The sequence below is a fragment of the Leptinotarsa decemlineata genome, unplaced genomic scaffold (genome assembly GCF_025532065.1).
Source record: "Leptinotarsa decemlineata unplaced genomic scaffold, Ldec_3_MD MMD2_tig00000010_RagTag_RagTag, whole genome shotgun sequence".
NCBI lineage: Eukaryota > Metazoa > Arthropoda > Insecta > Coleoptera > Chrysomelidae > Leptinotarsa > Leptinotarsa decemlineata.
The window spans coordinates 1,214,882-1,228,135 of record NW_027412538.1 but is presented as its reverse complement, the minus strand read 5'-3'; the positions used below and the strand labels follow the sequence as shown (position 1 = coordinate 1,228,135).

The 13,254-nt window shown below is 33.2% G+C and overlaps 2 protein-coding genes across 3 annotated transcripts in view; one reads left to right on the top strand and one right to left on the bottom strand.

The window, feature by feature from the left end:
• Positions 1–1,451: 1,451 nt before the first annotated feature.
• spas (spastin) lies at positions 1,452–10,495 on the bottom strand. Of its 2 annotated transcripts, XM_023162373.2 has the most exons (8): positions 10,034–10,494; positions 9,812–9,982; positions 8,903–9,010; positions 8,327–8,542; positions 5,839–6,131; positions 5,546–5,785; positions 5,242–5,491; positions 1,452–2,090 (listed from the first exon to the last, which is right to left on the bottom strand). In XM_023162373.2, exons 1-8 carry the CDS (start codon positions 10,461–10,463, stop codon positions 1,927–1,929), a joined length of 1,872 nt encoding a protein of 623 aa, XP_023018141.2. In that variant the 5' UTR covers positions 10,464–10,494; the 3' UTR covers positions 1,452–1,926. The 2 variants fall into 2 exon arrangements, with proteins under 2 accessions (XP_023018141.2, XP_023018142.1); XM_023162374.2 differs by lacking the exon at positions 8,903–9,010 and having other exon boundaries at positions 10,034–10,495.
• Positions 10,496–10,570: 75 nt separating this feature from the next.
• Positions 10,571–13,254, top strand: part of pic (DNA damage-binding protein pic) — a 30,203-nt gene continuing 27,519 nt past the window's right edge. Inside the window, exons 1-5 of the mRNA XM_074171222.1 lie at positions 10,571–10,776; positions 10,831–10,979; positions 11,092–11,354; positions 12,285–12,573; positions 12,629–13,118. Coding sequence (XP_074027323.1) covers positions 10,716–10,776; positions 10,831–10,979; positions 11,092–11,354; positions 12,285–12,573; positions 12,629–13,118 — 1,252 coding nt within the window. The 5' untranslated portion in view covers positions 10,571–10,715. The remainder of the gene's footprint in view (positions 10,777–10,830; positions 10,980–11,091; positions 11,355–12,284; positions 12,574–12,628; positions 13,119–13,254) is intronic.

The following is a 13,254-nucleotide window of genomic DNA, read 5'->3' as shown; positions in this document are numbered from 1 at the left end:
CATCAATATTAGCTACCGACGTTTGTACATACAGAGAATTCGTTTTTTATTGCTATGGTGGGTACGCTGTTTTTTCTGCTTTTAATCTTTAAAAGAAATCACATATCGACAAACTCCATATTTCCAAGAGGTGCAGTAAATAAATTCTGCTACACGTCATTTATTCCAGGATAACTAAATTTATGTTTTCAAAAATTATTAAGCGGTGCTGCGTTATGACATAATTTTAATTGAGAACAGTGCATCTGACAACAAACAAATACCTTTTAGATCCTCAATTATTTTGCAACAAATCTGATCTCTTAGTTTGCTTTCAGTCGATGCACGATACCGCATCAGATTTTTAAGGAATTTATCCTTAAGTAAAGCGATTTTTAATTTTTTGAGCGAAAACCATGCGTCGGACAAAAAAAAACCAGCAAATCAAATGTGCTCAAAAATGTATGGAGATTTTAAAAATAATTTTTAATTCAAGATAAAGATATACATTTCAAAACTCGTACGTACGCCACTGGCAGAGAAAATTAAGAAAATTGTACATCAGAAAATGTGCCTTGAGGCATGGAACATATGTACCAAATATGTCAAAAATGTCTACAAAATTATCTCAGTTATTATTAAAAAACTGATTATTTTTGAAAACTTTGCCACCCTGTATCTCAAAAGTTAAGGCGTTTAGGACATACGTCCATAGGACGTTTTTTCCTTAAAATGGGTCTAAGAATTACCTCCTTAAATATTAGCATGTGTTTAAGGAACACCCTGTATACCAATCAATTGCTGAAAGAGCCTGCACTATATTTTTTGAAAGAGCAAAATTAGTATTTCTGCCTATCATAATGAAAATGAGTATCTACAAAAATAATTTTGAAGGTCTCCGTCTCTGTATGAGTATTGAAATATAGATATTCAGATAAGTAAACTGATACAGTTCAACCAATGAAATGTTTTGTAAAAATTAATCCTAAAGTGAATCACAATTCAGTATCTGGGAAGTTTCAATAAACTGCTGATATTGAGTGGTCTGCAAACTTGAAAAAAAGGGGTAGATACTGTAAATACACAAAAGTAGTAAAGTTTATTTAGGGAAGATAGGCGTTTAATTGAAATTACTTATGATTGGAGAAAATACAAAGACATTATCATTTGACTTGAGGAACCAAGTTTAGCACCTATTAATAATATCCCTTTCCATTACAAGCTTTTATTCAACTACCAAAAACCTGTATAATTCAAAGATATGACAAAAGTTGAAGAGATCCAATATCTCTATGAACAAAGTAACAACTTGGGCAAGATCCAGTTTCTAAAAACAATGAACTGAGCTTCTCAAAATCGCCTTTTCTTTTAGTTGTTTGCAGGATTTTGTAAGAATATTGAATCAATACAAAAATCAATTCTAGGTGAATTATTCAATGTTTTTTTGATAGTGAATAATAAACACACACAAAAATATTGAAAAAATTTAATATCAGTAGAATTATAAATATTTTCTTCAAAAGAAGCAGCGTTGCAAATTTAGACACTTTGTGTTGGTCCAAAAGGAATTGTTTATGCTTTTTGTGCCAGCTAGTGTGGAAAAATAATAAAACAAGAAACACTTTTCAAGTGAATCAACAAGTCAAAATACTACAAGAACAGCTATCATAAACAAAAAAACAAATATATAGATAAACTCACCAGAATATATACACGACGATGCATTTGTGCAGTTAATGAAACAGATAAATTAAAATTTGAAAACAACTAAAAATTCAATAGCACAAATTAAAATCAATAATTACAAAAAGGTATTAATTTAACTATCTAAAACCTACATCTAAACAGAGCATTATCAAGTTTCTACGCACATGGTATCAAAAACAATACGATACTTATCACAGATAACAAAAACAAATGAATCCATAGTAAATTGGAATGTGAATTTTATAATGACACATCACCATACTGTAACGACCACTTTTCGTAAGCTACAAGGCTTTGCGGCGAGACACTTCTTCTGATGCGTTTCAAGGAGTCCAAAAAATCAGCAATGGTTATGCTACGAATTGAATTTGGGTCCATTTGCTTTACTTGTTCCGGCTGCAGCTCTAGGAAAATTAAAGACAACACTTCAGTTAAAAAAAATAACTACATTTTGTCTCTGACAGGACATTGTAAATACTTCAACAATGTCTGTGTCAAAGCTACTTATCGGGTTTCTTGGCCGTTGTCTGCAGGTTTTTATGACTGGGTTCCATCTACGAAAGCGGTATACATTATCAAAGGTAAGGAGCAAACAGAAAAATGGACTCTAGTTGTTCTCAAAGCAGATACTACATTCAACGTATCATTCCAGTTTTATTCCATTGGTAGTAGACGTGGCTTTGTTCTTATTGGTTGAATTGAAGTGACCTTTTACTTGTGTTATTTAGTGCAGGTAGCTGGATTTTCTTTATGTTCATTCTCTCTTTCTTTCATTTCAAATCGTGTCTGTGTTTCTGTATTTCCAACGCTTTCCTATTAAGTCTTTGGTAGTAGCTCTGGAGAGTTATATTGAGCACTTGCACCATTTACAACACCATAATGTGGGTGCCTTTTTTGTATGTTCTGCTTCTGCTGATATGTCACAGAGCTAGAGCAATACATGGTATCTCTGAACACAAGAAAAATTATGCAGTGCGGGAGTAGCCTCCGGTGGCTCTTAAATTTACATCAAATTGGGAATGACGAGAATGGTACTCATCTTTATCTATATATATTTCGACAGAAAGAAAGTGGGAATGCACATTACAATAAAATTTGGTTTACCGCATTAAATTCCACTCGTAAAAAGAGGTCAATCAATTCAACCAATAGAAACGATGCTACTTCCACCAGCAATAAAACCAGAGACTCAAACTTTGAATGTAGTATCTGTAATACGAAACGAGCACTTCGTTCGCCTTTTTGATGTCTACCGCAGTCGTAGATGAAACGTCAACCATAAAAACTGCAATTCCAAGGTTAATAAAGCTGGAAAATTGCTTTAACACGCGGCCGTGAAATAATAATAATATTTATTGATTTCTTTAGGACATCCTAATATACATACATTATTTTAAAAATAAATAAATAAATGACAAATTACAAAAATGGTGATATGATAGAAAAAAAAATTAAAAACCATTTTTCAGTGATTCCAGAATAGTTTCAACATGAGGATATACATTATAAATATATTACCGAACAGAAAAAAGAAAATCAAGGATGATATTTTATATAGTTTATGAGTTTTTTTTTATTGGAAAACATTTATAGAATTTTTCAACGAAAGTGGGAGTTTGTTATACTCATTCAAACATTTATAAAATAAAAACTTCATCGTACTAGTCAAATTAGTTCGAGGAAGGTGGAATTTTTGGGAGCTATTCGATCTTGTTAAGTGGTTATGGATTTGAGATTAATATATACAGAATTCTTCAAAATAAGTTGGAAGCAAGTTATGTGTTAGTTTGAAAATGAATAACATTAGGTTCGTTCCAACCAGCGTCAGAAACAGTTTCTGACAGTCAGGATTCGGCGCAGTAATGTGATTGCGTTCCAACGTGAGTTTCCAACCATTAGTAAACTATCAGTTTTCTGTTCCATTCAAGATTCAAACCTGTTCGAAATCTATCAGAATGGTTTGAGGATTATCTTCTAACCATCAATCTGACGCATGCGTATTCCGTATTACTGTTTCTGTTTTATGTTCATGCAACTTACAAACAAACAACATAACCTGCAAAAATTGTTATAAAATAAATTATGTATTTGCTGGCGCAGGAAAAATTGGGAATTCTTTAAGTGAACCTATAATATGAACATCTTTAATTACACAAATTAATTATTGCGGTGACCTCCCAGTTCCATGTTGATAAGTAAATAGAATAGAGATATAAAATACTGCAACCTTCTTTTACTCTCCAGAAATACACTTGATTAGATTTATTTTTAAAGAATTGAAGGGGTTATATTTTTATGAGTGACATTCGTTGTGGAATGTTTGAAATAAAAACTGAGTAGAGAAAAGTATCTTCTGTATAATTCAGTGTTCATATAGAAGTATTTGTTTCGAAAGAATTTTTTTTTCTTTCGTGTAATTCAATGTTTATATGAAAGTAGCTGTTTCAGGAGGACATTCTTTCAGTTTGTGTCTGAAAGTTACTTCTTTGCATGATCTACACATCCATGTATAGAGTTACTTATTTTCAAATTGATTACTTCCTTCCTTTCTTTGGAAGATTCCCTCATCCCCTTTTTTTGATTTAACATGAAGTAGTAGAAAGCTAAAAACTTTCTTTCCCAAATTATTTTTAAAGGTTATGTTGAAATTCCATGCCAAACTTCAGTTGAAGTATCCGCTGTTCCAATCAGAAATTTCAAATTAATCAGAAACCAATATTTACCAGACATGCGCGTTGACAACGATTTACAAACACTTGGAAATCTGTTTGTGACTCAAGGTTGGAACGAACCTATTACTAACTCGTATAGTCTCTGGGAAACAGACAGCCACTGCAATGTACTTAACATGTTTGATATACTAGAATACCTATTCACTTGTAAAATAATTCTCATTCCACGATTCTGTAACTTTTGTAAAGCCGATACCTTATTTTGGTCAAATGAGTATAAAAGACTAGCACAATAATCAAAATGAGGTTGGATTGTACAATTATATAATGTAATTTTTGAGTACATGGAAAGCTGAGGTGAGCATGATACTCAAAATGAGCATGAAGAGATAAAAGTAACACTCTTTATTCAACAATGTAATAAAGCTGAAGATTTGGATAATTCCATTTTTCTAAGTTTGAAATTTATAGTTATTACTTTGTCTCTTAGTTTGAAATATATAGTTATTACTTTGTATATTGAGATAGATGTATTGATATTTCATAGATAAAAGATGTGAAGACGTTTATATAGAAACTGTAAAAATTCCACATACATAAACTTTACTTCCATTTTCCAACAACGGTGGAAAATTAAGGTTGCGCAAACGATAAGAAAATAAGCTTTCAGATGTATTCAGGTCAAAACAGAGCAAAACAAAACAAATGACAAAGTAGCATTATTGAAGTTGAATCGAAAGTAATAGTAATCACAAAAGTATTCATTAAGATTAATTTGAAACCTTGCAATAAAACGCAGAGGATAGAATCACCGAAGCTACTACCTATTCAATCTTTGTAAACAATTTAAGGCTTATGACAACAAATCATTTTTAGTAATTACCTCTGATAGGTCCAAGTGCAGCATCTTTGGCTAGAGCAGTCAAATCACTACCAGAATATCCATCAGTAAGCGTTGCCAATCTTATAAGTTCTTGTGACGTCAGCTTACAACCTTGTTTTGAGAGCAGTTTCTTCAACAATTTCGCCCTTGTATCCAGATCTGGAAGAGTCACGTATACCCTTTTCGGAAATCTTCTTAAAGCAGCCTCATCCAGTTCTTGGGGTCTATTGGTAGCTGCCATCACTAGAACCTTGAAAATTCAAAAATATATCTTGCAGTTGTTTTGTGACTATGTCAAGTATACCTTTTCATTCTCAGGATTACTCGGCAGTCCATCAAATTCTACTAAGAATTCAGTCTTCAATCGACGACTTGCTTCATGTTCGTTATTTGAACGTTCTGATAGCAGTGAATCAACTTCGTCAATGAAAATTATGGACGGTTGTAGCTCTCTGGCTATAGCAAATAACGCTCTCACCATTTTTTCTCCATCCCCTACATATTTGGAGGTCAAACTGGCAGCGCTTATTGAGAAAAAAGTGGCCTAAAATAAAATTCATATCACAATGTCATCAGAATATAACCTATAATGCCCACCCGGCATTCTGTTGCAACAGCTCTGGCTAACAAGGTTTTGCCATTGCCTGGAGGACCAAATAGTAGCAAACCCCTTGCAGGTGTTCGTAGCCCTGTAAAAAGTTCGGGACGTAAAGACGGTAAGATGACCATCTCCTGTAGGGCCTGTTTTGCTGTATCTTGTCCGACGATGTCCTCCCATTGAACTGACGGACCACCTTCAACTATTTCATCGAGGATTGCTTGAGCCAGTTTGGGATCTACGCCTCTCAGGGATGGTAAAAGGCCCCTAAGGCCGCTCTTACTGGTACTCGCTTTAAAAATTTCCTTTTATTCAATAATCAATAATAGTAACCGTTCATTCTGAACAAAAAATAAAGAATAAGCGGTGAGTTGGCGCAGTGGTAGTGCGCCTGACTTACGTTTGAAAGGTGGTGAGTTCGATCTCCACCATGATCAGATATTTTTCCAGAGAGAATTTATCTTGTTGAAGTTGGGATGATTATTAAGTTGGGAGAGTTATTAACATTACCTACCAAGAACACGAGGCTAATGAGTATCCCGTTGACGCCAAAAAAAGAATATAATTCATAATGCAATTCAAAGATAAAAATATCGCACTTTTTATACATAAAAATAAAATTTCGCATTGAGGAATAAATAATTAAAAGAATTTAAATTATTTTACATATCGCCAAAGAATATTCAGTCAAGAAATTAATAATGAATTTTTTCAACTTTCATTACAATATCAGCCTAAATGACCAAGTCTCTTGTCAATACATCTGCATTCATTCGAAATATTCAATATTCGGAAAGGAAATCTAATAACAAACCTAAAACCTGCCGGAAACATCAAAATAATATCACAGGTAAATAGAGTCATGTGAATTTGTGCATTCTTTGATTGATTTCAATAATCCTACGAAGAACAAGTCATTTACTGAAGTGTTGTATTTCAGAAATATCCGCTGCATAACTTTTCTGCAGTGGATATTTATGAATATTAATCAATACATCGTATATAACAAAGTCACTTCCTGCTGCGTGCTCTATGTATACTTAGATCTTTTAAACTAAGCAACGGATTTTGATGCGGGTTTTTTTAATAAATGTGATTCAATAGGAACGTTTATATGTATATAACATGCATAATATAGTAGAGAAACACTGATAATTTTAGAGGTTTCTAATATGATGTAAATAAACACATATTTTTGCGCTTACATTGCAAACGCTGGCTGAACCCTACGAGATAGATTAAAATAATATGCTACAGTATTGTACACTTTGAAAAGTTCGACAAAAAAGTCCCCGATGGTATATGCGTGTAATTCAAATGAATATTTTCGAAGATATCACAAATTTAAAATGCAGAGACATAGCGGTTGCGGCGGTACCGGCGGCGCGTGCCAATAAATGGCACGTCGAAGGCCGCGCTTCACTCTATAGCACTTTATGATTAGCAGCGATTGAACGCATTTATATGTTTATTTAGTATCAACATTGCACCTGTGAAAAACTCAGAATGACCAAAATAATTCCAATCTTCAAATTAGGAATGAGGAAGGATCTGAACAATTATCATGGAACAACTGAGAAATTGATCTACCTTAGAATTAGTAATTATTTTGAGAGGAAGATTTTTTTTTCAGAATATCAGTATGTTTTCATAAAAAGAAAATGAATGCTGAAACGGTGGGATTTTTTGAATTTGTAGCCGACATGGTTGAACTCGCAACTCTGTCTCTCTCTCTGGTTGTTTTCGTTGACTTTTGCAAAGCATTCAACTGTTTCAATGAAAAAGTTGAAAATCTAAGGAGTTTCTAAATCTGCTTTACAACTGACAGTCGTAGTTCACTACAAGAGACAGTTCATGTTTGACAATACATAATGGTGTTCCCCAAGGTACCGTACTAGGACCGCTTTTGTTTTTGATAAATATTAATAACCTGCAAATTAAGCTAGATTGGTTCACGGAAAACAAACGAATTCCAAACTCAGATAAAACTCAGACACTTGTCTTTGTTACCAGGTATACTGCCCATTAGATCGTAAAATTTCTAGAACACACTATTGATTGGAAACTAACAAGCACGTTACCAAAAACAATAGAATAGAATAGAACTTTATTGCGCCCATAAAAAATACAAATATTTTGGACAAGTCACCTATTACATTGCACAGTTACATAAAAAAGTTGTAAATGTAACAATAAAATTAAATGTAGAGTATGAAATGCATTTTAAAAATTCTTAACGTATAAAGAAACAGGAATAAAAAATGGAAAAGATGCACTAGGGATCTCCAAGCGAATCCTTCATCACGTAACGTCACCCATGTAACATTGCAGAATCATGCTAACCTCAACTAGATGAATTCTCTCGAAAAATATGATGTATTTGACACATTGGTTGATATTTCAAGGTATATCTTTGAAATAGATATTGTAATTAGGATTTCCTATTGAAATCTAACATTGCTGCTGCAGCTGAGAAGATTATCTTACCTAAATTACTATTATTCATCCTTCTGGCAGGAGACCCAGCATTCCCAGGTACAGACAACTGTTTTCTGACAGCAGGTGGTGTGGAACATATTTTATTGAAAGATCTGCCAGACTGAACTGGTGCACTGCGTGAGCCCATCGATCGAGGCAAGGTTTGGCTTTTGGCAAGAGAATTGGCAGGTCGTTTGCTGGCCACAGTTAATTTCTTTCCAGAAGCTGTAATAATTTGAAATCAAGCTGAAATACTGATGACAATGACTTGATCAGAGAAAAACTGGTGTGTGAGTAAAGTTTTTGTAAAGAAATGAGTCGGCGTAGATGAAAATAATTATAAGAAGCATCTATTATAAAAACAGAACACTACATAAAAGTTCCTCTAACTCTCTACAGAGATAAGAATAGTTGAATAAATCAAATATACCTGAAAATTAGTGATTACTAACAGTAATTTAAAAACACCCTGAAACTAATTCTAATTAGCCAAGAACACATCTATGATAAACTTAATAATTTCCAGCAAGATTCCAGAAAGGCCCGTCAATTCTATTTATGTTAGTTATAAAAGTGATGTAATACCTGTTTTTGAAAAATTAACTTTGGGCTGGGGTGTATTGCTAGTACAAGACATCTTAGGAGTTTCCTTCGATTCATTTACCTCCAAATTATGCAACCTATCCATGCTTTCTATAAACAGAAAGGTTAAAGTGCTACAAATAAAAAAAATCAACACAATCATCTAGATAGCATTAATAAAATAAACTTTTGCCATATCAAAAATACTTTTAGGGGCTTTCTCAGTATCACCAGACTGCTAGCATCAATTCAATAGTAAGTGCCAATATTTCTATTTTAGAATCTTCACAATGCTCAGATATACACGAAATTAAAAATGTTACTGATTTGCAATCAAATCAAAGAAATGATGAAAAAACACAAAACAAGTAACCTAAATTGCAACCTGGTAGCTGAGTAAATATAAACTGCAGTAGCATTAGAAATAATACTTTAATGCTATCTAAATGAGGCTAAAAAACCATATTACAAATACCTCATAAAAAATAAAGTGAGACATAGTGATTAATCATAGAAGTTTCTTTTTCATAATCACAGTGATTGAAAAATTAGTATTTTATTGATAACTTTTTTGAATGTAACTTTATATATCAATTTATTTTCCTGATTATTTTTGAAATTGATAATAAATGCTCATGTAAAATATAAATATTAGAAATGACATTTCTAATATTTATCTAAATCTGGAAAATGAATTGTTAAATGCCATGTTAATAGGGCAAATAATGAGCTATGTGATTTAATACTGAAATATTGTACTTTAAATAACAGCACATATAGAGATTGAAAATAATTTTGTTGTGCTGAGACAAAAGTGGGTATAAAACTAAGGACTTAAAGTAGAAGAACCAACGCCTACTAAATGCACTTCTTCATTCAACAAGATCATTTTATCGTTATTTTCCAGCTCACCTAAAAACTGAAGTCTATCTTTTGCCATTGCTAGGTTTGTTTTCATTTTTTCATGCAATCGTTGAGCCCTTTCCCAAACTTCTCCACGACCTCCCCAACACTGAACAGCAATACCCAGTTCTAGCTCAGTAATGCCTTTTCGATAAAGGTCAATGGCCAATTCCTTCTGACCTGTAAGTTCAATAGTAACAACTTATATGAACTGAATCTATATCAGCGTACCTTCATTTTCTTCATCTATTTTTAAAGCTTTCGAGATATATTCGAATGCCCGCCTGTGGTGGTGTTTTTGTTTTGCTAACAAAGGGTCTCCAGGTCCGGGACCTGCTGTCCTTGCTTGAGCCATTTCTGAAATCTCTTCTACTATTACACTATCACTTCTCTCACCATTCTCGCAGTCAGTTATCTGACGTCTTACAAAATATTTAGAAGAACTGCAGTAAACAAAACGTAAAATAAGAAAAATTTGATACAACAGTGAACGTAAAATATCAAATAAAAATATTATGGGAAAGGAAACAATACACAAATTTCTCTTGTGGACAGACGTATTCGCATATGAAGTGAACATCACATTATTGTGAGAAGCATCAGGGTCACTTTTTCGTGATTTTTTACTAGGCGATTTTCCACTTTGACTTTTACGAACCATTCGGAGGCCATGACACAATGACACAAAATGTCAATGTCTCCGAGTATAATGTCATTGATCGATCTTCTTCATTAGTTTCAGTAAAAATTTACTCATTGTGCCCACTGTCATCGAACCAAAAAGAGAAGATGAAGAAGTACAGAACAATGAAAAATTAAAAAAGATGTCGGTGTTTGTCGATTTTGAAGCATGTTATTATTTTAAAATTTGAAATCGGTCTTTACTTTCTTCGATTTATATTCTATTATTAAAATGGCCTATCATTACATTGTTACGGCACACAAGCCGACTGCTGTTACTGCTTGTGTGACAGGTTGTTAAAAAGGTTAACACAGTCATCCATAAAGTAATCCTAATATTTTCGTAGGAAATTTCACCTCACCATCCGATTTGAATCTCATCGTAGCAAAAAATACCAGGCTGGAGATATATTTGGTGACACCTGAAGGATTGAGACCCATCAAGGAAGTTGGATTGTATGGAAAAGTGGCTGTTATGAAACTCTTTCGACCACAAGTATGCAGCTTTGTTCTGTTAAATCAATTTTTAATATACTTGATCATTTTATTGAAATAATTTGAAAAATATTGTTCAATTTTGAAGTTTCAACTACCTATTATATTTTCAGAATGAAAAGAAAGATCTACTGTTTATTGTCACAATGAGATATAATGCTATGATTTTGGAGTGCATGAGTGAAGGTGATAGTATTGATATTATAACCAAAGCTCACGGGAATGTGGCAGACAGAATTGGAAAACCTTCTGAAACTGGAATATTAGCAATAATCGATCCCAAAGCAAGAGTTATTGGCCTTCGACTCTATGATGGACTATTTAAAATTATACCTCTTGATAAAGATAACTATGAACTGAAAGCAACTAACTTTAGGTAATGTATTTATTACTTATACAAGAATTGACAATATACACAATGAATTTGTCAAAAAGTTAGTAAGATAGTTATTCTAATTATGAATGTCATTTTCCTTTCAGCTCCAGTATTTCTTTTGTTACAGTAGAAAAATGTCTGATTTGTTGTTTACACAGATTTATTTAATATATTTTTAATGTATTTGATTTAATTGCTAATTTGCCATCCAAACTGACACTGAACACTGGTGGACACTGAACACTGATGTTGAGCGTTCTCTTGGAATTGAACAAAGTCAGTGATTAGACTTGGGGTTCAGGTGTTCAGTGTTTTCTTGGAACTGAACAAAGCCAGTGATGAGACTTGGGGTTCAGGTAGATTCCCACATCGTTCTCAAGTCATGTAACTTCAGTGTTTATTAGTTCTTGAAAATGGCTTCAATGTAGAAGCCGAACGTCGAACAGAAGAAAACTACAGATGCCGTGCAACCCAGACTGCAGAACACCAAATTGCTGACCGCTGTATATATATGATCCGACAAGATCATCATTATGCCACAAGATCCTGAAATCTTATGCCCAATTTGCATACAATTACCATATGACTAAAAAGTCATTTATATTTGGGGTGCAAAGTTTTTAACCGCTTTGGTGACTCAATCTAAAAATTGTGTCTCTACTTTAGTCGACTTCTAATATATTCGGAGACAAAATACTAAATTTCTGCTTAAAAATAAATAAATAAAAATATATTTTGTTGACTTCATTATTTTAATCAACTAATATTTATAAATACCATACTTTCTGATCATTGACTGAAGTTTTCTTACTGCGATTTTTGGTCTACTTGATGTTTTTACAAAATTGAAGTAATTTAAATAGTTTCCATTTCAATATATAAGGCTGAATTTATTTGTGATTATATTCTTTTTGTTACAATTATTTTCAGAATGGAAGAACTTCAGGTGCATGATGTTGAATTTTTGCATGGCTGCGCCAACCCTACTTTGATTTTAATTCATCAAGATGTAAACGGCCGACATGTAAAGACGCATGAAATTTCTCTTCGAGAAAAAGAATTTGTCAAAATACCCTGGAGACAAGACAATGTAGAAACCGAGGCTTCTATTATCATACCAGTACCCTCTCCCTTGGGAGGTGCTATCATTATTGGACAGGAGAGCATCTTGTATCATGATGGTATTACTTCTGTGGTTGTGGCCCCAGCTGTAATAAAGGTAATGAGCTTTCTTATTACATTCAGCCAATATTAATAGTATACTGAAATTTTAGCAAAGTACCATTATTTGTTATGCCAAAGTAGATCCTGGTGGTCTCAGATATTTATTAGGAGATATGGCTGGTCATTTATTTATGCTATTCATTGAAACAGAATCTAGAGGAGATGGTAGCGAAGTAGTGAAAGATTTGAAGGTGGAGATGTTGGGTGAAATAGCTACCCCTGAATGTATCACATATTTAGACAATGGAGTACTATTCATCGGATCGAGAATTGGTGATTCACAACTTGTTAAGTTGAATACAAAAGCTGATGAAAATGGTTCATATGTGACAGTCATGGAATCATTTACTAATCTTGCCCCTATATTGGATATGTGTGTTGTTGACCTTGAAAGACAAGGACAGGGTCAACTAGTAACTTGCTCAGGGGCTTTCAAAGAAGGATCCCTCAGAATAATCAGAAATGGCATTGGAATTCAGGAACATGCCTCTATTGATTTATCAGGAATCAAGGGAATGTGGGCTCTACAAACAACTACTGGTAAAATAACTTAACACGTTTTGTTTACTTTATTTGGACTTTTACCTTTATAGTCTAGCTACCGAAAAAAATTGAGACTAAGAAAAGTTTTATATAATTTCAATAAGCCGCTTATTTTTTGCAGTGCAAGCTATTC